Source organism: Hypanus sabinus, chromosome 8, assembly GCF_030144855.1.
Source record: "Hypanus sabinus isolate sHypSab1 chromosome 8, sHypSab1.hap1, whole genome shotgun sequence".
Classification (NCBI taxonomy): Eukaryota; Metazoa; Chordata; class Chondrichthyes; order Myliobatiformes; family Dasyatidae; genus Hypanus; species Hypanus sabinus.
The window spans coordinates 146,313,316-146,337,260 of record NC_082713.1 but is presented as its reverse complement, the minus strand read 5'-3'; the positions used below and the strand labels follow the sequence as shown (position 1 = coordinate 146,337,260).

General features: G+C 39.5%; 2 protein-coding genes across 5 annotated transcripts in view; one reads left to right on the top strand and one right to left on the bottom strand.

Annotated features, from left to right (window-relative positions):
- Positions 1-12,764, top strand: part of LOC132398548 (protein mono-ADP-ribosyltransferase PARP12-like) — a 73,868-nt gene extending 61,104 nt beyond the window's left edge. Inside the window, exons 10-12 of the mRNA XM_059978168.1 lie at positions 1,989-2,119; positions 7,335-7,489; positions 11,246-12,764. Coding sequence (XP_059834151.1) covers positions 1,989-2,119; positions 7,335-7,489; positions 11,246-11,520 — 561 coding nt within the window. The 3' untranslated portion in view covers positions 11,521-12,764. The remainder of the gene's footprint in view (positions 1-1,988; positions 2,120-7,334; positions 7,490-11,245) is intronic.
- Positions 12,765-15,814: 3,050 nt separating this feature from the next.
- On the bottom strand, positions 15,815-23,600 carry LOC132397817 (C-type lectin BPL-like). 4 transcript variants are annotated; one of them, XM_059976570.1, is made up of 6 exons: positions 23,436-23,600; positions 23,189-23,268; positions 20,260-20,978; positions 18,661-18,801; positions 16,374-16,485; positions 15,815-15,972 (listed from the first exon to the last, which is right to left on the bottom strand). In XM_059976570.1, the coding sequence occupies exons 2-6, from the start codon at positions 23,229-23,231 to the stop codon at positions 15,899-15,901; spliced, it is 1,089 nt and encodes a 362-aa protein (XP_059832553.1). In that variant the 5' UTR covers positions 23,232-23,268; positions 23,436-23,600; the 3' UTR covers positions 15,815-15,898. The 4 variants fall into 4 exon arrangements, with proteins under 4 accessions (XP_059832553.1, XP_059832554.1, XP_059832555.1 ...); XM_059976571.1 differs by lacking the exon at positions 23,436-23,600 and having other exon boundaries at positions 20,260-20,498; positions 20,859-20,978; positions 23,189-23,377; XM_059976572.1 differs by lacking the exon at positions 23,436-23,600 and having other exon boundaries at positions 20,260-20,426; positions 20,859-20,978; positions 23,189-23,377.
- Between the last annotated feature and the right edge of the window lie 345 nt (positions 23,601-23,945).

Sequence of the window (23,945 nt, the reverse complement as noted above, 5' to 3'; positions counted from 1 at the left end):
TGAAGATCATCATTTAGTATTCTTTCTTCCTCTTCCAAGTGGCAGAAATTGAAAAAGGTTGCAATGGCCAAAGCTGCACTTAAATAGGTTAACTTAGACAGAAATGTGGAGATGATTGATTTGACTTTAATAAGGTTCACGTCATTTCCTTGTAATTGAAAATTGATTTGATTAAACTTTGCAAACATTTCTGACAGTTCTGTCATGCATAATATTCTTGAGTTGATTACTCAATGAAGTACTTGAGTCTTAAATGAATTTCATCACAGTTTCAATAGTTGAGAATTGAAAGCATGGGACTAGATTTTATTTGCTGCTGTGATAACAGTATTTAATGATTGTCCTGATCATTTAAGTTTCTTGAAACAAGATGTTAATTGTGATGCAATCAATGGTAGTTACAACTTCTTTCAAGAAAGTAATAACAATGACAGGTAGTGTCCTGTCATTGATGGTCCTCCATCGGTTACACAAGCAAGAATGCTGGTGAGTGGGATGTCCTTCTCTTAAAAAAATTGTTCAGCAACCCAAAATATTGACTTTTCCTTCAAATCTGTTTCCAACTAACAACTCTTCAACCATGCTTTCATCTTTTATGAAGTGTACATAAGCAAGAAGCAAAGATTTATTGCTTGGCAAAATTGACTCATCCAACTGCAGAACAGATTCTGCTGTTCTAAGTACATTGTACAATGTGTCTTCCACATTCTCAGACATTTCATCTATTTGTGGCTGAGTGGAGTTTATTTAATCATTTGGCCTGGTGGGTTATTCAAAACCATACTCAGAACCTCCCTTACTCCTGGCAGTGTCAGATCTTCTCTACTTGTATGGGGCTTTCCAGATTTAGCAATGAGCAATGAAATGTTGTATGAAGCGCACAAACCATCACTGTTCTGTTATGAAGTGCAAAGAAATGTTTTCTGTTTCTGAAGGTTTTCACAAATCGGCTGAAATTAAGCCAAGTTTTTATTGCTTTATCAGACTGTATTCTCTTCAAATGTTCAAGGAACCTGGATGGTTTCATTGCTTCATTTGAAATAACTTTTTCACACAACCAACAGAATGGCTGCTCTTTGTAGCCTGGCGCTGCTATAAATCCATATTTCAGATACTCGACACTATACTGTCTATACTTTTTTGTTTGGTTCGCTTCTGCCATTTTTGTTATGGATTAACAACCACGGTCAACTGCCTGTTGGTTAAATCCAACTTAAGCACTGCAATCAATAAAGAGAAAAGTTATGATGCCATCATAGCTCAGGTAAAACTGGACCCTCTGCCTGAAGGACATGAAGTGGGGCAGCGATATCTCAGTTGGATAATTGGTTAAAGAAATGTGGTCAAGACTTTACTCCATTGAATGTTAATTCACTGGAATTACATCACTGCGTGATTAGAGTGTGGGAATCATACTAGCTGACACTGTACTATAGTAGTGAATGGCAATTATGTGGAATTAACACAACCTCTTCAGCTCAGATTTCTCATTACATGCCAAGCACCAAAGTGTCACATTGCATTTTAACAACTATAATGTGGTTTGACCAAATCTATGAGAACAGTGGGTTAGCAACATATGAGGTAAATATGTGATCATTGTAATCAATTAAGAGGCACTAAGGATAAAATGCATATTATTAGTAACTCATTTCTTAAATTAACCCTGTAATCCTTCAGCTGCTCCATTTGCAACCAAGTGCCCCCCATCACCCTATTTATTTTCACTGCCCCCTTAGAAACACCCACCACCCCCAGGAGGGGCTGAAATTGCCCACTTTGGGAATCACTGGCGTAGACTCAATGGGCGGGCTGACTGGAGTAGAAATGCAGTATTACTGGAGTGGCATGGCTTTACTGACTGTAATTAACAGGCTGTCAGTATGTCTGCAGTCAATCCTCCTGGTGATGTGAGATTGCAGAGTGAAGTTTACTGTTAAGTTTGGTGTTATTACATGTTCTCTGATGATCCGGATTCCTTTTTGCAGCGTATTCAACTCTTACCAACATCTGAAGAGTATAAGAAAATCCAGGCCCTCTTCCGGAGCAGTATGCAAGCCAGCAACATCCAGAAAATGTACAGAATCCAAAACGTTGGACTTTGGGAAATATTTCAATGGTTAGTATATTGTTGTCATGTTACCCAGTGGTGTCTGTCTGCCTATACAGTATATATTTCTTATAAGAAATGTACAGTACAGAGTGTAGCAAAATGGGAATTAGATATTTAAATGTGGTATAAAAGGAGTTGAAAGACAGAAATAACATAAGCTTTCACAAATATCTTGAGCATAGCACAGTGATGAAGGTAAATATTTATCAAATTTTTACTGATTTTAAAGATCAGAGTAAATGGAAAAATCAGCACATTGTGTGGAAGAGAAATCATTGCAAGTGTGAAAAGAAAATTGTACTAAGTATGTTAACATAAATTGTAATGCCCAATGTTTCAGCATTGGAGCTGCTATACAAACTATATGTAGGTTGTAACTATCATTTTTGGGAAAGCACAGGGTGGCTTACATCTGGAATAGGAAAAGGCTATTTCAGCAAGTTACAAACTAGATGATAAACTTGCATTCATATTTATGTAAACTTCTATGACTAAGTTTTTATGAACTTGTGCTGGAGGCCCTTGGAGTTGTTTGTGACTTCCCATTTCAGTTCTGGGAAGTAGCTGTCCAAAATTTTCCCTATTTTGTGCTTATCCCCAGTTTGAAATCTAATCCAATTATGATTTTCAGATTTCAATATCGATAATTAGGTTTCTGCACTGCCATATAATTAAAAAATGAACTCATCAAAGAGGCATAAGTTGCATCCAGATTAAGTGGGGCAATGGTAAATGACCCTTTTTAGCTTCATTGCAGTATTTGGAACAACTGGCTAAGTGATAGCTCTCTACTACCTTCTACCTTTGCCTGATTTTATTCTGATCTAAGCAGTTTTAATCAAAGAATCACCTAGTATGGCTCCTGTGATATTATTTCTGTGACTCTTTACCTCATCTTCTTACAACCTTATTCTGCTCTTAACATTTTAAGCTAGTTTGCATTTTCTCAAGTGTCTCGGAGAACCTTTCCTCCTTTCTCCGTGCACTATGTCCACTTGTCAAATGTCCTTTTAATTTAATTTTGTTCCTGAATTCGCTAGAGTCCCAGTTGCTTAGCACCTGCATGTTAGCTTTTGGAATATATTTATCCTGAATGCTTTTTATTTATTATGCTTTTCTTTGCAAAGTGTGATCTTATTAAATTTATCTTTAATATAACCTATCAATTTTTGGTGTGTAGAAACGTAGCTGTTTTTAGTACTGGTAGCCAGTTAGGTGAGCCACTACCAGAAACTGCAAAATTGACAGCTTCAGGGTCATTTGCAGCCACAAACAAACAATAAAATAAGATCTGCATGATTCCTGACAAACCCTCAGCCAATCTCATACAAATATGAGTGTAGCGATTACATAGTGCTATTGCAGCGCCAACCTGGGTTCAGTTCTGACACTGTTCATAAGGATTCTCCGAGTGAACAGGTAGGTTTCCTCTCAGTGCTCTGGTTACCTCCCACGTTCAAAAGGTGTACAGGTTAGTAGGTTAATTGTTCACACGTGTGTAATTGGGAAGTGGCAGCACTATAGGGAGAATGTAACCCACAGTGTCATCAGCAATGAATACACCAGGTCGTATATGGGCAATGTATCTGATTAATGCCTCCCCCAGCTGAGGAAGCAGTGCTCCTCCAGACTGAACAACCCTTGGATAAGGGACTGAAAGTAATAAGGATACAAAATGTTGCACTACCACTGACTAAATTGGGTGGGCTCTGCAGATTCAATAGTAAGTGAACCAATGCAAGTAGATAAACCTACTTGACGTTCTCATCTACAATCTACCCAAGCAAATGAATCTGATCATGCTAGCATTAATTAGTCACTGGTTTATTATCGTCACATGGACTGAGACAAAGAGACAAGCTTTTGTTTGATTGCCACCCCGATAGATGATTTCATAGATCAGCACATCCAGGTAGAGCAAAAGGAAAACAATAACAGAATACAGAATATGGTGGTTGGCATCTGTCTGTCTCGAAGAATAATAGATAATGGTGACCATCATCATGAGCCTGGGTGGAAAGTATGGAGATCCTGAGATGCCCAGTCGTCAAGATTCCCCTCTTGGCCTCATCGGTGTAGTCCAAAGAAAAGCTTATGAAGCAGTACGTTTGGCACCAGCTTGGCTGCAGGAGCTGCCGGAAGGATGTTCGATGATGTCCAGCTGCCTTGGGGGCTCCACTCTGGAGTTGTTGTCTGGGTTTACTCCCGCAGCCTTCGTTTCTCCTGAGGCTGCCCACTAGGCAGTGGGGCTATTCACCTACAGCTGGAGATCTGGTTCACAAGCAGCAAGGCATGTTCACGCACTGCTGGGCCTGCGTGCTAGGCGGTGTGTAGGAGCCAAACCTCCTCCTCATCCTCTGTAGTTTAGTCTGAATCTGAAAGGAGTTCAGTTTCTGTGAGGAGGCACGGCATGAGGCTTCCTGCTGGAGAGGCTATGTACCAACAGGAAGAGTCTTACACATTCAGCTCTCCTTTTTGCAAGACTGCTAGCCAGCAATGGAAACTGAAACTGTGAGCGGCAAGCACTAATCACCACACTAGACACGTCACAGCAACCACTTTTACATACAGAATGTAGTGCTACAGTTCCAGAGGAAGTGATCATTAGTTCTCATGGTTGCAAAGACCTGCCTGTCCACTGAGGACACTCTCCATCATGTTGTGGGGCACTACAATCACGCTAAATAGAATAAACAGTACAGATTTGGAAATTCCAAGTTGCTGAATGTCCATGGGAGAGCATGGGAAATGGTCCTGGTGGGTCTAATGGGACGGTGGGAAACAGGAACCGGTTAGTTTCAAGGGAGCACAGGAAGCAGTGCCCTAGTAAATCTAAAGGCAGCATGGGAAATGTAGGTCTAGTAAGTTAAAAAGGAACACAGGTTACAGCAAGCCAAATGCTGAACCGGCGAGATTTCCAAACAACAAGAATTGTTGACATTTTGCTGTGATTTCAAATTGCATTGAGGAAAGCAACATTGTGATGCAGCTTATGCCCAGTATTCTTGTGTAGCTCATTTGCTGATCAATAGTTCCTCTGTTTATAACTATATAACAATTACAGCATGGAAACTGGCCATCTCGGCCCTTCTAGTCCATGCCAAATGCTTACTCTCACCTAGCCCCACTGGCCTGCACTCAGCCCATAACCCTCCATTCCTTTCCTGTCCATATACTTATCCAATTTTACTTTAAGTGACAAAATCAAACCTGCCTCTACCACTTCTACCGGAAGCTCATTCCACACAGCTACCACTCTCTGGTAAAGAAGTTCCCCCTCGTGTTACCCCTAAACTTTTGCCCCTTAACTCTCAACTCATGTCCTCTTGTTTGAATCTCTGCTACTCTCGATGGGAAAAGCCTATCCATGTCAACTCTATCTATCCCCCTCATAATTTTAAATACCTCTATCAAGTCCCCCCTCAACCTTCTACACTCCAAAGAATAAAGATCTAACTTGTTCAACCTTTCTCTGTAACTTAGGTGCTGAAACCCAGGTAACATTCTAGTAAATCTCCTCTATTCTCTCTCTATTTTGTTGACATCTTTCCTATAATTCGGTGACCAGAACTGTACACAATACTCCAAATTTAGCCTCACCAATGCCTTATACAATTTTAACATTACATCCCAACTCCTATACTCAGTGCTCTGATTTATAAAGGCCAGCATACCAAAAGCTTTCTTCACCACCCTATCCACATGAGATTCCACCTTCGGGGAACTATGCACCATTTTTCCTAGATCACTCTGTTCTACTGCATTCCTCAATGCCCTACCATTTACCATGTATGTCCTATTTTGATTAGTCCTACCAAAATGTAGCACCTCACACTTATCAGCATTAAACTCCTTCTGCCATCCTTCAACCCACTCTTCTAACTGGCCTAAATCTCTCTGCAAGCTTTGAAAACCTACTTCATTATCCACAATGCCACCTATCTTAGTATCATCTGCATACTTACTAATCCAATTCACCAGCCCATCATCCAGATCATTAATGTAACTGACAAACAACATTGGACCCAGTACAGATACCTGAGGCACAGCACTAGTCACCGGCCTCCAACCTGACAAACAGTTATCCACCACTACTCTCTGGCATCTGCCATCCAGCCACTTTTGAATCCGTTTTACTACTTCAATATTAATTCCTGACGATTGAACCTTCCTAACTAACCTTCCATGTGGAGCCTTGTCAAAGGCCTTACTGAAGTCCATATAGACAACATCCACTGCTTTACCCTCGTCAAATTTCCTAGTAACCTCTTCAAAAAATTCAATAAGATTTGTCAAATGTGACCTTCCACACACATTTCCATGTTGACTGTTTCTAATCAGACCTTGTCTATCCAGATAATTATATATAGCATCTCCAAGAATACTTTCCATTAATTTACCCACCACCAACGTCAAACTTACAGGCCAATAATTGCTAGGTTTACTCTTAGAACCCTTTTTAAACAATGGAACCACATGAGCAATACGCCAATCCTCCGGCACCATCCCCGTTTCTAAAGACATTTGAAATATGTCTGTCAGAGCCCCTGCTATTTCTACACTATAATATCCAATGTGCTTGCTTACCACAAAGAATTATCACAAAGAAGGAGACCACTCAGCCCATCAGATCTAAGCTAGCTCCCAGCAGAGCAACCCTCTATAATTAATTTTTTCTCACATGCCTCTTCTCTTACCATTTCTCCTTCATAATGGGGTGATTTACAGCAGACATACAAGCATGCCTTCGGTGTTAGACTAGTGTAACATCATTTTTCTTGTACTTTACATTTTTCTGTGCTTGCTTATATTTAATCTATATCATCTGTATGTGTGCATTTATTGTATATTTTAAAGAGAACTTTCAGTAATTGTAGTATAGCTGATTTCATATTTTGCTAGAAGTTTCCCTGTAGCCTGTATCATTCCGCTGAACTTGACTATTTCATGGTCTATCTCTTGTCAATGGAATGTGCTTTATCTGTCTAACTTGTATAAGACAACCACAACTTTTGTTTTCTCCTTCTTTCTTAGCTTTTCTTTGTTTTTATAAAACCTAATATCACAGTGGTAATCAAAACAACTCCAAATCCAACACTGAGAAAGTCAAGTTCAGTGTGATTGCAAAAGATCTGATACTTCTTACTAAGAGTCTCAAAATGAATTTCTTGGAAATAACTTCAGGAACTTTATTGCATTGAATTTGTATTTGACTTCTTAGGAAAAAGGAGCAGATGAGGAAAATGAATGGAGCTCGGAATGTGAACGAACGCCTTCTTTTTCATGGGATCACAACTCCTGCAATTGTTGATGCCATTTGCTCCCAGAACTTTGATTGGGGAACCATGGCAGAAGATGGATCTCTATATGGCAAAGGTTGGTACTGTAGCATTCCTTTATTGTTACATTTCACAATTAAACCTACAAAATAATACTGGATATGTCAGATATATAGATCTGGCTAAATTGTAATTTAACCTTCACCATTGTGATTTTCTTGAATCATCTTAGAGTAAAGGCAGAGGATACTGCACAAAGCTAATAATAAATGACATAAGACAATGCTCATTCCCAATGAACATATGATTAGATCTTGATCAGTTTCAATAGGTTCGTTAATCCCTACTGTAATTACAATTGCCATTGTAGGACTTGAGGAAAGGAAAGTTTAATCTTGATTCTCACCCCACGTCACTAATGGAAGCTAGAATAATGATGGAGTAATTTTAATTTCCAGTGTTTCCAGGCTTAAATTTCTGATTGGCACTTACTGTTAAGATCATATCTAAATAATATTTAGGTATGATATCATACCTAAATAACTGGGAGTGAGCCTGCTTCCATGTGATAGGTCCAAAATAAAGCAAAGCATTAGATAATGTTTTTGATAACAATCTGTATCTTTTAGAAGAATTGCATGATTTGACAATGATTCACAGACACCATTTAATAATATTGCTGTCAAATCTAGAATAAAATTACATGGGGTGTCTCAACCCAGATCACTGCAAACATGGGTCTTCGGACAAAACAGTTCCAAGCTGGTGCCAAAGCCCTCCAATCATGTGGCAGTTTATATAGGAAGCGCTCTTCTCAAGGCAATTTTAGAATGGCTTGCATTTATTTCTGCTTTGCTTAACCTGGGAGAAATCAGTGCCAGAAGCATGATGCCCTCTTGATGCACCATCAATAACTCTCGGAGACGTGAGGCGAGATATAGGCTTTTATTGGCTGGAAGAAAGCACAAGCAGCAAGCGACCATCACACAACATCCTGGAGACTGAGGATGGGGCTGTGCCTCCAATTGCCTTTATACCGGGGTATGCAGTTCACCACACCTCTATTCTCCACCGTTTACTCCTAGGTGAGCAGAAAGGGTATTTAGTGATGTCATCACACAATTGTGAGCAGGAAGAGTGAAGCCATCCCAATGTACTGAGCTGACCTCTCTCCACACTGTAACATAGCTGTGACCAAGGGTGCAGGAAGTAGGAATCTGGCATCTCCTGCAGTACTCCAGATATGAAATGATGCTGGTTCCAAATGCCCCTGTGTTTGACAGATTCAATTGTGCTGGAAGCTATTCTTTTATAGAAAATATAATTATAATCTTATATATATATATAATCTCTCTCTCTCTCTCTCTCTCTCTCTCTCTCTCTCTCTCTCTCTCTCTCTCTCTCTCTCTCTCTCTCTCTCTCTCCTCTCTCTCCTCTCTCTCCTCTCTCTCCTCTCTCTCCTCTCTCTCCTCTCTCCCCTCACCCATCCTGCCATTTGTATTTAGGGCAGCAATGAAGGTCCTCCATCTCTATCTGTCCTTGGCCACTCGGATATAGAAGGGTAGAAAGACTCTTTATTGGTGTTTCTATAATATATAGACATATAGACATATTCTGGAGTTTCATTTTATTGCCTGCAGTAATCTTAAGTGGCTATGCCAGATTTCCTTTCAGGAAATTAAATATTGGTTTAGGAATTAAATGTGAACAATAAAATCTTCAAGGGAGTAGGAGCATGGAAATTTAATTTATTTTCACTCCAGTAGCAGGCTACATTTCTTCTCAAGTCTTCACCCAATCCTACATAAGTTCAGTGACTAACCACAAGGGATACTACAGGTGGGCACACACACACAGTGCTGGAGGAACTCAGCAGGTCAGGCAGCATCTGGGGAGAGGTATAAGCAGCTAAACTTGAGGTCCAAAACCCTTCAACAGGACTGTAAAAGGTGGCTCAAGAAGCAAGAGTGAGAAGGCGGAGATGGGAAGCTGGCAGGTAATAGGTGAAACCAGTTTGGGAGGAAGTTGGGTGGGTGGGGCAAGGGGAATGAACTTCAGTGACTGAGCATCAACTTCCCTCTGAAATAAAATATTACAAATATTCACTAGGTTCCGCAGAAATGTCAGCCCATCTCCCAGTGGCCAACCCTCTTTCCCTTAGTTCTAAGCACCCAAAAAAACAACAATCCTGCCAAATTCCCTTGGAATTGTGTACATATCAAGGAAACAAACTTTCACTCTTCCAAACTCGTGTATACTGGGAAACCTCCAACAAGCGTGATAGCACAGTCCTTTAACACAGGAAATTAACAAACAGATCTGGAGCCTGTGTAGCGGAAGTTGCAGCAAGGCAAGGTGTGCTGATAGAACAGAGTGCAGACACTGTACACTCTCAAGCTGAAGCAAACCTTTGAGAGCTGGACTTCCCTTTGATCAACCTTCTCTGTGTGATGAGCTGACTGAGACAGTATGCAGAATAGTACAGCTGCCCCAGCTGAACACAGCACTTGAAAGCCCAACTCTCCTTTGTACAGCCTTTCCGTCCAAACCTGGGAACCAGGGTCACCAAGCATACCAAGACAAGATAAAGTTGCAAATGAAGGATCCTAGGGCAACACTTACTAGTGGACAGTTAGTTATCTTACTAATTCTCAAGTATTACTGGCCTTTAACATGTAGAGTTAATTGGTTATTAAAACCTGAAATATGTATTATGATTATTATTTAAATATGCAAATGATGGGATTCAGAAGTGCACAAAGTTGCTATTCAGTCAATATCTGTATCTACTAAGTCAATTTCTTTGTAAAACGACAGACCTGTTCAGACATCAGACACCTTAGTGACAGAGGTGGGACTGTTATCTTTGTGCACAAGTACAAACGTTTGTAAATAAAAGTGTGAGTGACAAATGAGTCTGGGTTGTTACAGTGTGATAAGTGTGATAAGTGTGATAAGAGATTGGTAAAAGAACAGAATATTGAGAAAAGCAATAGATGAGTCATTTTCAAGTTCTCACACTGTCCCTGGTGCTTACTTCAAGATAAGTACACTTGTGCCAACAACTTCATGGTATGATCGAACCAAAATCCCATACAATTTCAGCACGATTCTGTAATCCTTCTGTAATCCCACATCACTGCTCACCCATAGCCCTCAGAGATAAAGGCCAACAAACCATGTTCTTTCCTAACAGTTCGTCACATACCTATGATTATTTTCTGCAGTCTCTGATCCAGTGTGCAGAATTTCATCTATACACACACACTCACTACATTCTCAGCACCTAGATGTATTCTTTTTAAATAAATATTCCCCATACAAAGTGAATAATTGTATTTTTGCCACTATGTATTCTGTCACCTTATTCATTCACTTCTACCTGTGTATATTTCTTTTGCAAATTCTTACTTGAGGTTCACTTGAACACCAAGCTAACTTGGATATGAAGGCATCAGTCTTTTCATATATGTCATGTGACGTGAATAACTGGGATACCACAAGTAACCATCTGCCAACTTGAAAGTTACAAGCTTATATTCCATTCCTCTGTTTTTTGTTAAAACAATTACAGTAAATGGGCACGCAAGAGAGAATAAGTTGCAGGGCTACAGGGAAAATAAAGATTGATTAGATTGCTCTACTATGAGATGGTACAGAGTCAGAAAGATGAATGGTGTCCTTAAGTAATTCTGTTGTATAACCAATTTGTTATCATGCATATCTCCCAACCTCATTAGTCTTTATTTACTTACAGGCATTTTGTAGTACCTCATCAAAAGCCCTTTGGAAATCCATTTCTTTCTGTTCTTTGACTTCAACAACAAATTTATTAATTTATTTTCACCTGCAGGAATACATTTTGCTGAGAAGGCATCTCGCTGTTTCTTTGACATGTACTCGGGATCTGTGACAGAGCACAGCGTCATGTTTTTGGCACGCGTGCTGGTAGGAGAGTCTGCTCAAGGGCACAGAGCTTGTAATCAGCTGCCGTCTAAGGATGGTACGAGGCTCAACCTTTATGACAGTTGTGTTGATAACATTAGTGATCCCTCGATCTTTGTTATATTTGAGAAATATCAGATTTATCCCGAATATGTCATAGAATTTGATAGTAATTTAACGTAAAAGTCAAATGTTTCTGCAAACTGACTGAAGTAGAGGGTAATTCTCAAAAATGTGATGCGACCGGCATTCTCATCACAGGAATTCAAAGCTTTCTAATTTTCACAGTTGTAGTTAATTGGCACTGTTGTGCACCTTATTTATTAACCTGTGTTACTGCTGCCATAAATCAGAAACTACCGAAACTACCTGTTCCAAAGCTTCCAAATGCTGGGGTAATGGCTGGTGATTATACTTATTCACATACTCTTTCACTGACTACAATTGAACAGAGGGTGAGTGAATCTGAACAAAATTCCTACATGTTTATTATTGGCAACTAAAGATGAATCCCTTTTCTGATTTCCTACCCATGCCACCTGCCCCCTCCCCGACCCCCTTTCTCCACCACCATTCACCAAATGAACGGCTCACCAGCTAGAAAAGGCAGCCCCACATTTGTTTTACTCAAGTCCAACTTTGTTCTTAGCCAAACTTCCTTTAGTAAAGTGCATGAGCACTAAAGTTCATCAATGTCCTGTGTAGCTGGATTTACTCTGTTATCTGCAATGTGCCTTTAATTAGTGTCAAACCTTTTGATCTTTCTCACAGGATAAAACTTATTTTGGGGAGCAACGAAGAGTTATTAAGTTGAATAATTTATCTTTGGTGACAGTTTGGTTTTGATTCGGGGAGAAAGAATCTTTAATACTATGGATGACTTTTAAATTGGCATAGGTGACTTCCCATTTGTTTGTTTGATTTATTGCTTATATTTGCTGTTGGAAATTTTTACTGATGTGTAACCATGTTCAGTGTATTGGAGTGGTTTTATTTTATAACACAATTATCATTTCCTTCACAAGTCTTGGAATGAAAATTATTTGACTGGTATTTCTGGCTGTGAAAATGTACTAAATATTCTCCTCCATCTGATGGGGTCAAGGTGCTGATAAAGAGACTGTATTTGTATCAATTTTACATTTTGACATTATGATTTTACTGTCACCTGTGGAGTTCTGTGCATTTACCGCATCTTGGTGAAATATTTTTAAAGAGTTCAATTTGGTTCTGAATATTTGTTACTTTATTAAAGTATTAAAAAAAATGGAAAACGTTCTTGGATTACCATCAGCTGATTTGACTGATTATCAACAGGGTACGACGTTCTTGTATATTATGGAGTTAATCTTTCAATGCATAAGGTTTACAGGCATAAAATATGAATTGGTAATTGTAAGCTGCTTGACTAAATAATTATGTTGCAATTCACAGTTCCTCCTTCGGGTCTTGATTCAGGTGCCTTTGGTTGCAATGGTGCAAACCAGTTTACCATGCGGTTTGTGACTTAGGATTGTAACAATATCTGCATGGTCTGTGTTACTACAAAAGAAAAAGAGAAAATGCTGCAGATACTTAGTGGTTAAACCACATCCATGAGAAGGGGAACAGACTCAATGCTTGAGGTCAGAGACCCCGGTCAAAAATGAAAGTGAGACACTAGAAGCTTGTGAAGCTGAGAAAAGGATGGGGTGACTGTGGGAGGAAGCTGTAAGCAAAGTATCTGGTCACTGAATGAAAGGGAGTAGTTAGAGGGTGAGAACATAGACAAAGGAATGTGGGAGTTGCAAGGTGCAGATCATCTCCTACTCCCACAGAGTGGGGGGAAGAAAACTAATATTACAGACTACTGACTGATACCGAACAAGAAATCACACTACCTGAAAAAGTAGAATTCGACAATGAGTCCGAGAGGTACTCACTTGGCAGAAAATGAGGTGGCTGTACGAGAGTTGACAGACCAATATGTCTGAGAGAGAGAGAGAGAGTGGATTAGAGAATTAAATTGCAAGTCAGTGGGAGTCACCCCTGTGGACTTACCACAGGTGGTCTGCAAAGTGATCACCCGATCTGTGTTGGGTTTCTCCAGTACAGAGGACAGTACATTGTGGACACGAGTAAAGTGCAGTGGGTTAGAAGTGCAAGTGAATTGCTGTTTCAACTGGAAAGATTATTTTAGTCCCTGAATGGTGGGAGGGGAAGCAGTGAACAGATTAGCACAACACCAAAGGTTCAAGGGTTCATTTATTATCAGAGTAAACAACTCCAAAATTCTTCGTTTCTCCTGGTAGCCATGTACTGTCGTTGCAAGGGAAATTGCCGTAAGAGGGGCAGTGTTGCTTGGAGGCAACAGCAGAGTGTACCAGGTCAGCCCTCTGGACTCAGCACAGAATTTTATAGCTTCAGATAACTTTGTCTGTATTGGTCAGCCATCTGTAATGTTAGCACACCATGTGTTCTGTATTTCCTTTTTGTTTCTTTCTCTAGGAGCAAAGGAGATGCCCAGCCGGAACTGACCTGCATTTTGCAATTCCCACTTTTTGTCTGAGTTCTCACCCTCTGCATTCACTGAGCGAACAGATAACCTGTTTACAGCATATTCCCAGAGTTAACCTATCAGCTACATCCCACCAGCCCCACACACCCCCCTCTCCCCACCACATAAACTTCCAGTAAGATGGTCGAGCATTCAGACGCACAGCCTCTCAGGGTTCAACCAAAGGTGCTTTTGCCTTTTTTTTACGATTGCAAGATAATGCTGGACATTAAGAACTTAGATACTGCAGGTCTAGATCATCAGTGAGCTGCTTGTTGGCGGAGGAGCAGGACTCGGTGTGGACCGTGTCATTGTCTGCTACAGGAAGGCGTTGGAGTCAGTGTGCGAAGGTGTATGCAGTCTAACAGCCACTTGGACATTTCTTCTGCCATCACAAGACCTTCCTGGACATTAGTAATGCAAAATACAGCAAGTTTGTTTCCCTTGTTTATTGGAATGACTGGTGGTGAGAGAACCGTGTGTCCTCAGTTGTAGCACGGACTAGGCCCCAAACTGTGGGCTTGCCTGTTGCAGCCGCCCAGGAGAGGTGATGCCTGAGGTGGTGTGGCGTGGCATTTACTTTATTGTCACCAAACAATTGATACTAGAGCGTACAATCATCACGGCGATATTTGATTCTGCGCTTCGCACTCCCTGAAGTACAAATCGAAGTAAATATAATAAAAAATTAAATTATAAATCATAATTAGAGAATAGAAAAGGGAACGTAAGGTAGTGCAAGTCAGGCCCGCACATTTGGAAGGTACGGCCCAGATCCGTACCAGGTTGGGGGTAGGCCCCTCACATCAGTGCTGCCACCCAGTGTTTGCTTGGTGGAAGATAAGTTGGATTGCGTACATGTGAACATTCATCTGCAGACTGCTGAGGACTATTTATTCTTGTCGATAACACTCATGTAATATCCATTTACATGGACATATCACTCAGGGACTTAGTATTTTCTTCGTGTGACTATGTTTACTTGCTATCTTATATGTGCTATTTGTGTCTTGTGCTGTGTATGACTGTTGGCTCTGTGTTTTGCACCTTAGCCCCAGGGGAACGCTGTTCTCTTTGGCTGTATTCATGTATGATAACTGATTGATAATTAGACTTGACCTACTAGGTTTATAAGCTTCCTTTTCTCCATTTCCATTTTGCAAGGACTCTGATCCCGAACATTTTCTTTCCACCATTATGGCCTGATCTGCCAGGTATTTACAGCATTAAGTATTTCTGTTTGAAATGTTTTTCTTCAATCTCTCAAGCAGCAAGCTCTGAGAAGACAAGACCAGCAATTAATTGTTCAGCTCTTTTGTTTCATAGTGAGCATACATTGGAAACTGTTACAATCAAGTTTAGTTCAACCTATACAATCCAACCTTTGTATAACAATACAAAATAATGAATACAGTATTTCCCACGTCATCTTACTTAACTAAATTTATAATCACTCCACTGCACCAGTCTTTTCTGGGCATGACTTCACAGAATCTTGCAAGGAAGGAGGTCTTTCAGTCAATTGATTATCCAATTCATTCTTACCCAATGACTTAATTATTTTCTTTAAAAATAAACTCCATTTTTAAAGCTTGTTCTTGCCTTTTCTTGTTTATAGTACAGAAAAGTTGGAGCTTTCGCAACATCATGAGTTCGGCCTTTGCAACAACTTCTCAGGCAGGGCCCTGAACTATTTACCTTTAATGGGACAAATGACACCAAAGATGTTTTAATCACCTTTCCTGTTTTCCTGTAAAATCATGCACATCAAAATTACGTTATTTTACAAATTTATAGGAAGTGTCAAATAGGTCTGAATGTATGCCTGGCATTTTGTTGCTGATTCAATGCTTAAAGGGAATTGGGTGCAGCTGTATGCCAGAAAATTAAACTAAAACAAAACAACTTATTTTGCATTTCTCTTTATTAAATTGGTGCTGAGAAAGTGAATTCTAATTGCTACAAATTACGTTATGAGCATTGCGGTAAATCAGTCTGATTCATGATGCACTGAGTATTTTGACTTCAAAGGAATTTGTAGCCACAAACAAATGGGAGTTCATCTGAACAGACTCTGTCATCCCATGTGCCTCCAATGCCTGAAAGAATAATTTAACATTTTGTCACAAACATGGCTCAGATACTCCTTTGTGTATGTGTTGCTTTTCAATCTCCCATTTACATATACAGATGTCTTCTGTTGTAAGTAAATACTAAATTAGGATATTTGATACTAGGTTTCTGATAGGTGAATGGAATGTACTTTCTACCAAGTTCAACGAGTCATCTTTACTAGATTCTATTACATAATTATTTTGCATTCTAACTCCCTAACAATACTCATTTGTCCTGGATAAATAATTGGAAGTTGCGAAGACATTGCAGGGAAAATTCTAAAGAATATATCATTTTGGTTGACTGTGCTTCACTGATCCAGAGGAAAACAGTATGGACTCGCGTATCCATACACACATCAACAAAAATCACGACTGCAACGTACCTTCAGAATTAGTGATTACACAGTTTTCCCTCTCTTCTTTACCCTCAGGTTGGTCATGCTTCCACTTTGTGAAATCAGTTGCCGATCCATCAGTCCAGAGATAAACACCCTCCTTCATTAAACAGAAGGATCATTATAATGTAAATTTTCATTAGCATACCATTTGTGTCGAATTTAAAGTGGGATGCTCAGCATCATTGATGGCAGTCAGCCACTTGGAGGGGTAGAGAATCCTCCTACAGTGACTATTATAAGACCGAGGTGGAGGTATTTAAGGAGGGAATCCCAAGGTGTGGATTTTAACTGGGCGAAGGACAATTTTGAGGCAAAGTAGACAGAGCTAAAGGTGCTAGACAGAGGTTGAAGAACATACTGTGAGATTGGGCATAGTTTTAGGAAAGATCGTGAGCATAATCTTTCTGGTAGAGAAGATAGAATTGTAGAACAGATCCTAACACATGTACATTTCTATCTTGTGTCATTTAAAACCACAAGTTCAAACTAAAACTGAGTCAACATAGAGTCAAAGTGCATGCTATTAGATAAAGCTTATGTCACATTTACATTCATTGGTGATAGTTCAAAGAAAGCAACTGTGACTCACCCTGGTCTGATTGCAGGCAAGCAATTGATCAGTACAGTGGTTGAGTACAGTACAACTGGACACTGTCAGTAAACATTTGGGGAGAATCAGCAAGCGGGCCAGTCAGAAGAGGAAGATGAGAGGGCAAAGGATGGATGAATGAGAAGTCCAGCAGCAACTGGATGGGAAAATAAGCTGTTGCCATAAATTATTTGGGTATGATTCATATAAGAAACTAAGGGAGTAAATCTTAAATTCTCTCAAGCTAGCTTGGCCACATGCTACAATAAAGACTGATCCTAAACCTTGAATCCCCATTCCCTACACGTTTTCCAAATCGTGCCTAAATTGCTTAATCTTGAAAGTTCCCAGTGGGAGATAACCCAACCCTTGAACCCAATTCTTTTAGTCAATCCTAAATGGCTGATCTTCACCTGAAGTTGAGAACCCCTGATTCTACATGCTCCAGCTAAATAGCAGAGGCTCCTGGCATGTTCCCTGTCAACCTCTCTGTCTTCTTTGTCTCAAAGTGATCCCATTTATTCTAAATTCCAATCTTTAATGGCTCCTCAGTACAGTAATGAAATTCTGCCACACAGATTCAAAGGCAAGATCATACAGATTACTGTTGGTGTTGTCCTACCAAAGGACAAATCCCAGCCCTATGGCATTGCAAGCAGTATCCTGACAACTTGAAAATTGCCCATTTGTTCCCATTCTGTTTTCTGTTTTTGAACTAAAGTTCTATGCTTGATAGTATCCGGTGATCCTGCATTTTACCTAGGAAAGTTTTACATGGTATCCGATCAAATGTCTTTTGAACATATAGATATAATATCTACTGCTTTCCTCTTCTCTATTCTGCTAGTTATATTGATAAAGAAGCCTATAACTTTGTCAAACAGAATTCCAGTTTAAGAAAAACGCTTATTTGATTTGAGTATACTGTCTTGTGTTATCACTTTTGAATTAATGTCCTTCCACACCTATCAAGTTGTCATTTTGTTCTATGACCTACCCCCGTTATTCCTCCTTGACCTATTCTATGCCAGCAAGAATGGGAAGTCCTTTCAAGATGGAGACAGGCAGGTGAGGTTTTTGATGGGTGAGTACGTGAAATTTCAGATCATTAATTCAGTTGTTTCATTCAACATTTCCTTGCTCACTGAACATCAAAGATAGTATTTCCCTTATGAGAGTAGGTTGAGTGAACTCGGCCTTTTCTCCTTGGAGCAAAGGAAGATGTGACATGACCTGATAGAGGTGTACAAGATGTTGAGAGGCATTGATTGAGTGGATAGCCTGAGGCTTTTACCCAGGGCTGAAATGGCAAACACAATGGGGGCATAGTTTTAACGTGCTTGGAAGCAGGTACGGGAGGGGGGGAAAGTCAGGGAAAGTTTTCACACAGAGAGTGGTGGGTGTGTGGAGTGCACTGCCAACAACAGTGGAAGAGGCAGATGCAATAGTGCCTTTTAACAGACTCTTAGATAGGTACATGGAACTTAGAAAAATAGAGATCTATGCGAAAGGGTAATTCTAGGCAGTTTCTAGAGTAGGTTACATGGTCAGCACAACATTGTGGGCTAAGGAGCCTGTAATGTGTGGTAGTTTTCTAGGTTCTATGTTCTAGATAATAAAGTACATTCGCTGAACTACTACTGAAACGAGACCATTTTGCTACAATAACACAATCACCTTTACCTTGTGGCAATCGCTTAGACCAATCCAAGTGCTGGTCTGTGCTGGGTTGTTACGTTTTATCAAATCTTGGATGAACTGATTGTGTTCTTCCCAGTGTATGGAGGCAAGGTGACCACCCGGTGCATACTTTTGACAATATATCTTCAAGTCAAAAGAAAATAGTTTCAGAACTTTCCTTTCCATTATGTTAAGCAACGTCAATTATTTACTGTGCTTTGTGCTACCTAAGACAAAACCAGTAATACAAGAAAGATAACTTCTTTAAAAAGGGCTTCTCATGAAAGTAAAATCACGGGAATAAAATTGCTTAATGGAAATGTACGTATGGATGGCAACTATACCCTTCATTCTGTCCTTCAACTAGTCTTGCTGCTGAAAACTTTGTACTAACCTTGCCCCTTATTTCCCCTTCAGCATCAGAAGGGATTGATGGCTGTGACTGGGATTACAGTGAAATTGTCTGAATGACCCTAAAGCACTCCCCTCCCCCTCCCTCTGCCATCACTGACCCCTCATTCTGCTCCTGCTTTCATGGATCACTGTCCCCTACCAGCTGCTGCCCTTTTCCTGGTGTTGTCAAGCTTCTGTGATAGAGAGCTTCCCGGGACAGCCAGCAGGTGCCTCTGGTTCAACGACCTGATATTTAATTTCTTACTGGACAAAAATTAAGACAAGATACCAGGCCAAAGAGTTGTAGTGCTCTATGCTTTACTCAAGTCTCCTTCCACCCTTATGAGTTCATCTGCCATTGTTTTGCTCCCAGGGGTTAACCTAAAACCTTTCTTGAAAGCATCTGTGGTGCTTGCCATGTCTTAACATATTCCAAGTTCTAATTTCCACATAATCTCTCTCCATGTAGATGCGTATTTCTTAAATTTTCAGATGAATTTACTTAGTACCAGTATTTTAACTGCATGTAATATCGGTCTCCAAGTATCCACTGCCCCTTCATTAAAAAAGTTCCTCAACATGTTAACAGCTAATAATACCTTTCAAGAATAACTTCTTTGCTTTTAGGAATTGTGTAATCCACTTCAAAAACAAAACTCTTTGTTGTTTTAAATGATCCCAAACTCTGACCTTACCAATGGCTAATTTGTTCTATCAGTGGCCACTCCTGTCTGTTCCTTCCTCTCCTGTAGGTGGAAGCATCTCCCTCATGGTCCACTGTACACCAATTTCACTAATTATTCTTTGCAATGGACCCAAGCAACATTTACCACTGGACTCATCGCTCCCTTGTCCCCACTGTGGGGACCCCATCCTAAAAATGGGAACTGAATCTTCAACTTTGCCAATCAGCATTATTTAGCCTTGTATTAACAGCATGTTCAGTCTTTTTACTTTCCCTTGGTGGAAAAGCCTACCACTAGACTTGCAGTCTCTATTCTCTATGGGTGTGGGGATTGGGTTGGGTTTCAGGCCCATACAAATTCCAAAATTTTCCTTGTTTCTAATAATCAGCATAATGGCAAGATAATATTGCATGTGTTTTTGACATGAGCTATCTATACAGACATAAATACGATTTTCCCGTTAGAGTGAACGGATGAGCCTTTTCTTTTAAAGAGGAAGCAAATGAGCAGTCGTGGCTCTTACCTCAGCTTGAATCCAGTTCTTTTTGGTATGGTAGTATCTGTAACAGGTAGATAAGTCACGGTTATAAACCCACCCTACTAAACAAGGTGTTTGGAAGATCTGGGCATCATGTGAAGACTTCTTTGGTGTCTTGTTCTCTGAAGAATTCGCTTTTTCTGTTTCATCCCCTGCGGAACAATCAAATTCTTTCTCTATCTCGTCCTCTAGAGAAGGATAAACATCCATTTCTGTCACATGATCTGAAGAATGAGAGAATTCCGTTTCCGATTTGTGTTCTGAAGGGGGATAAAGTTCCACTTCAGGAAAAAGATAAGATGCCTTTTTGTGGTTCTTGGGAATGAAAGCAGGGAAAGGAAAAGAGTAAGGGATCTGGTGTGGATTGGTGTCTGGTGGGAGTAGATTGCTGATCATTGGATGATTTTGAGTTGATGGTACGAACAGAGGATGGGCAAAATCTCCATTGAGGGTTGGCTTGTTCTGAGAATAAAAAGGGTGAAGGCGGTGGGAAAGAGCTGTGGGATAGGAGTAAGACCCTAATGCCTTGTTTTGAGGTGGAAGGACAGGAGAGGCATAAGGTTTCATTAAGCTGTATTTCTCACGGAAAGGAGAAGCACGAGGACGCAACTTCACTTGAGCTTTGTTGTCGGGTAATTGGGGACGACGACTTGGCACTTGTTTCTCGTTCAATTGACTTGCTATATTGTGAATACTGACAGTTGCTGTTAAATAAAATAAACAAATTGAAAAAAATCACCAGAAATCCCAGAAGCATTTTGTTACTAAAAGCAACAGTCTTTGTACTTAAGCTAAATTCAAGCTAATGTCAATATTCCATTTCAGAATGCTTCAAAAATTACACAGTTATATAGTTTAAATTGGAAGAAAAAAGATGTTAAAATAGTAATTATATGAATCATTTGTAAATACTGAGTAAACTAGTATCAAATCAAATAATAGTAATATAATACACTTTTTATTTAATATAATTTAAAAACAAAATATACTTTAAAATATTAAGCAATTTAATAATGTCTGTATGTTCCATAAATGGGATTATTAATGAGCAGAAAGTAATAATGAGAAGCTGCTTATCATGCATGTGAATCACTATTAGAAATTTATTATGGCAAGAGATGTTCCGATTTGAACATCACCGGGAATATGAACAGAGCGGAGATATTTCAAGGCTTTTCCCTTTACATTTACATTTCAAATGGAAAGGTAATGGGACATATCATTGTTCCTGAATGCATCATGTAGTGACAGAAAGCACTGCAAGCTCAGGAGTGGACCTCCACCTCATAAACTGCCACCCAACAGCCCCCTTGCCCCCTCCTGCCCCAACTGTGGCAATTCCCATATTGAGCCAGCCATTTGAGTTCCCAAACTTGAGCAGCACACACAAAATGCTGCCTGCCCTGCTGCGTTCCTCCAGCATTTTTGTATGTGTTGCTCAGATGTCCAGCATCTGCTGATATTCTCTTGTTTAAGTACGCAAACTCAATGGCTTTGTCTGAATTGTTTCCCAGTGGAAGACACTTCCAAACAACTGCTATTCTTTGAAAGAAGAGAAAGGACATTCTAACTATCTTAACATTTTCTTTAATTGTCTTAATCCATATCCTAAATGAAATCTGCCAAGTTTGTTTACTCTCAGCAATCTAATAACTTAGTTCTTGAGCTATATCTAATTTATCTTTGCTTACTACCTCTGGCATATTGCAATAGTAGAATCAGAAATCAAAATAATGGAATCAGCTTGAGGTGAAGAAAAAGAAATATATATTTGTATGAACAAGATTTAGGTGATGGAAGATTGCAGGTGACTAGCAGAAATTCACAAGAAAATAAATTTTATTTTGAGATAAAATGTTATGCAGCAAAGAAATCTTTTTTTTTGAAGAAGCACTTCCTTAAGTAAGTTGCAGGGTATTATACTATTAGCCTTTAAATTAAACATTTATTTCCAACTCATAATAGTTGCTATTACCCATACAACCCAATTCTATATTTATTTTATTTAATACAGTGAAGATCACCAACTCCAAGGTCCTTTGTAGCAGTCAGCAAGCCCCAAGCACCATATATATTTGAGATACTACACTTTGCTTCTGAAAATTGCTGGAAACTGTCCACTTAAAAAATCCAAGTTTATCACACAAATCATCAATGACACCTATGTTTTGACAGTGAGTTTCTTCCCTCTATGTCAGATTCAAGTCCCATGTCATATACTTAAGGAGAATATCAAAGTTAACAGGTCCATGCAGTCTCAAGAACATGCTCTAATGTTAGTAGTGCTGCCTTAAAGTGAAGCTGCACCTAGCCTTTCAGGTGCATGTAAACAATCCCAGAATACCAAAAGAACAGCAGGGTGATTTTTAACTGATGTCCTGGCCAACAATTAAACCTATTTGTGGAAACTGTCACTCTTCCTAAATAACAACAGTGATATTACTAAGTGCTTGTTTTTAATCGAATCTGTTTTGGAACATCATAAGGATGTGGAAGGTATTATAGAAAAGCAGAACTCATTTGGTATAAATTCAATGAGTGCTAAATATCTACAGTAGCTTTTTTTTTACATTCTATTGATTTCAATGCAACTACATTTCAGAGGTGGGGTTAGTTTCTGTCTGGTGATGAGTTCTTTCTCTTTTTTTTTCTGATTGGTAGTCCACCTGTAACTCATGCTGGGGCTAACAGCTTCAAGCAAAGCTATTCAGCTAAGAGATAGAACTCAAGTTGAGATCACCAGAGTCAGATCTTTAACATTGTGGACTGCTTGGTTTTAAATGAATTTGAGTACCAAATGTCATTAGCTTTCTTGTTTAATAGTCAGGTTGTAACTTATAATTAAAGATACCATAACTTGAACTTTCGCTACGTTTGGTAAAGAGCACTATCAAGTTGCTTCACTAAAACTGACCTGCAGCATCAATGGAAAGTAGAACAGTGATCAGCGAAATCATCCTTAGTCTCACGTCAGAAAAGTACTTCTTCTGTTGGCTGAAATTTAAAAAAAAGTAAATTTAATTGCAAACTACTTTTAATTTATTGACACAACACACGAACTGTCCACTGAGATTCGTTCTTCATTCAGCTTGATTATTACTCGTGTGCCAATTATATATGTGAACACACAGCAGTCTTCTAGAACTGCAACAACTACCTACAATTGGTTAGATCAGTCTTGATGTCAAAATCACTGCTGACCAATGAGTTATTGACAGCTACTAGCAAGAACTGCAGTGATACAAAAAGTTGCGCTCTTTCTTCTCGGGACAGTAGTCACCAACAAGTTGAAAAATAGGACTGTCGTGAATATTCATTTCAGGGAAAGACCCCCAGTCAAAGGGAGATTTAGAGTATAACAAATCTGTTTAAACCTGTGCTGTGAGTTACCTTCAATTCTAATTATAAGTAACTCATTAACTAGATTTAGAGGGGAAAATGCAAGTACACATATCAAAAACGGATTCCCAGACCAAAGTATCTTGTCAGTGCAAAAATGTTGAAAGCACATACTGAAACAATTTTCTCTGTTTTGCTCAATTTTGTGTTTTTTTTCAATTGCCAGCTTACTTGATAATATTTCTTTCATAGCAGAATCGCAGATTGACTCTGTGTGTGTGTGTGTGTGTGTGTGTGTGCGCGCGCGCGCCCTTAACTCCTGGTGTTGTTGG

Coding starts and splice junctions, on each gene's coding strand:
- LOC132397817 (XM_059976570.1), bottom strand. CDS start 23,231: ATGATTTCGCTGATCACTGTTCTACTTTCCATTGATGCTGCAG. Junction 20,979..23,188: donor ACTTTCCATTGATGCTGCAG/GTCAGTTTTAGT, acceptor TTTATTTAACAG/CAACTGTCAGTATTCACAAT. Junction 16,486..18,660: donor GTCTAAGCGATTGCCACAAG/GTAAAGGTGATT, acceptor TGTTTAATGAAG/GAGGGTGTTTATCTCTGGAC.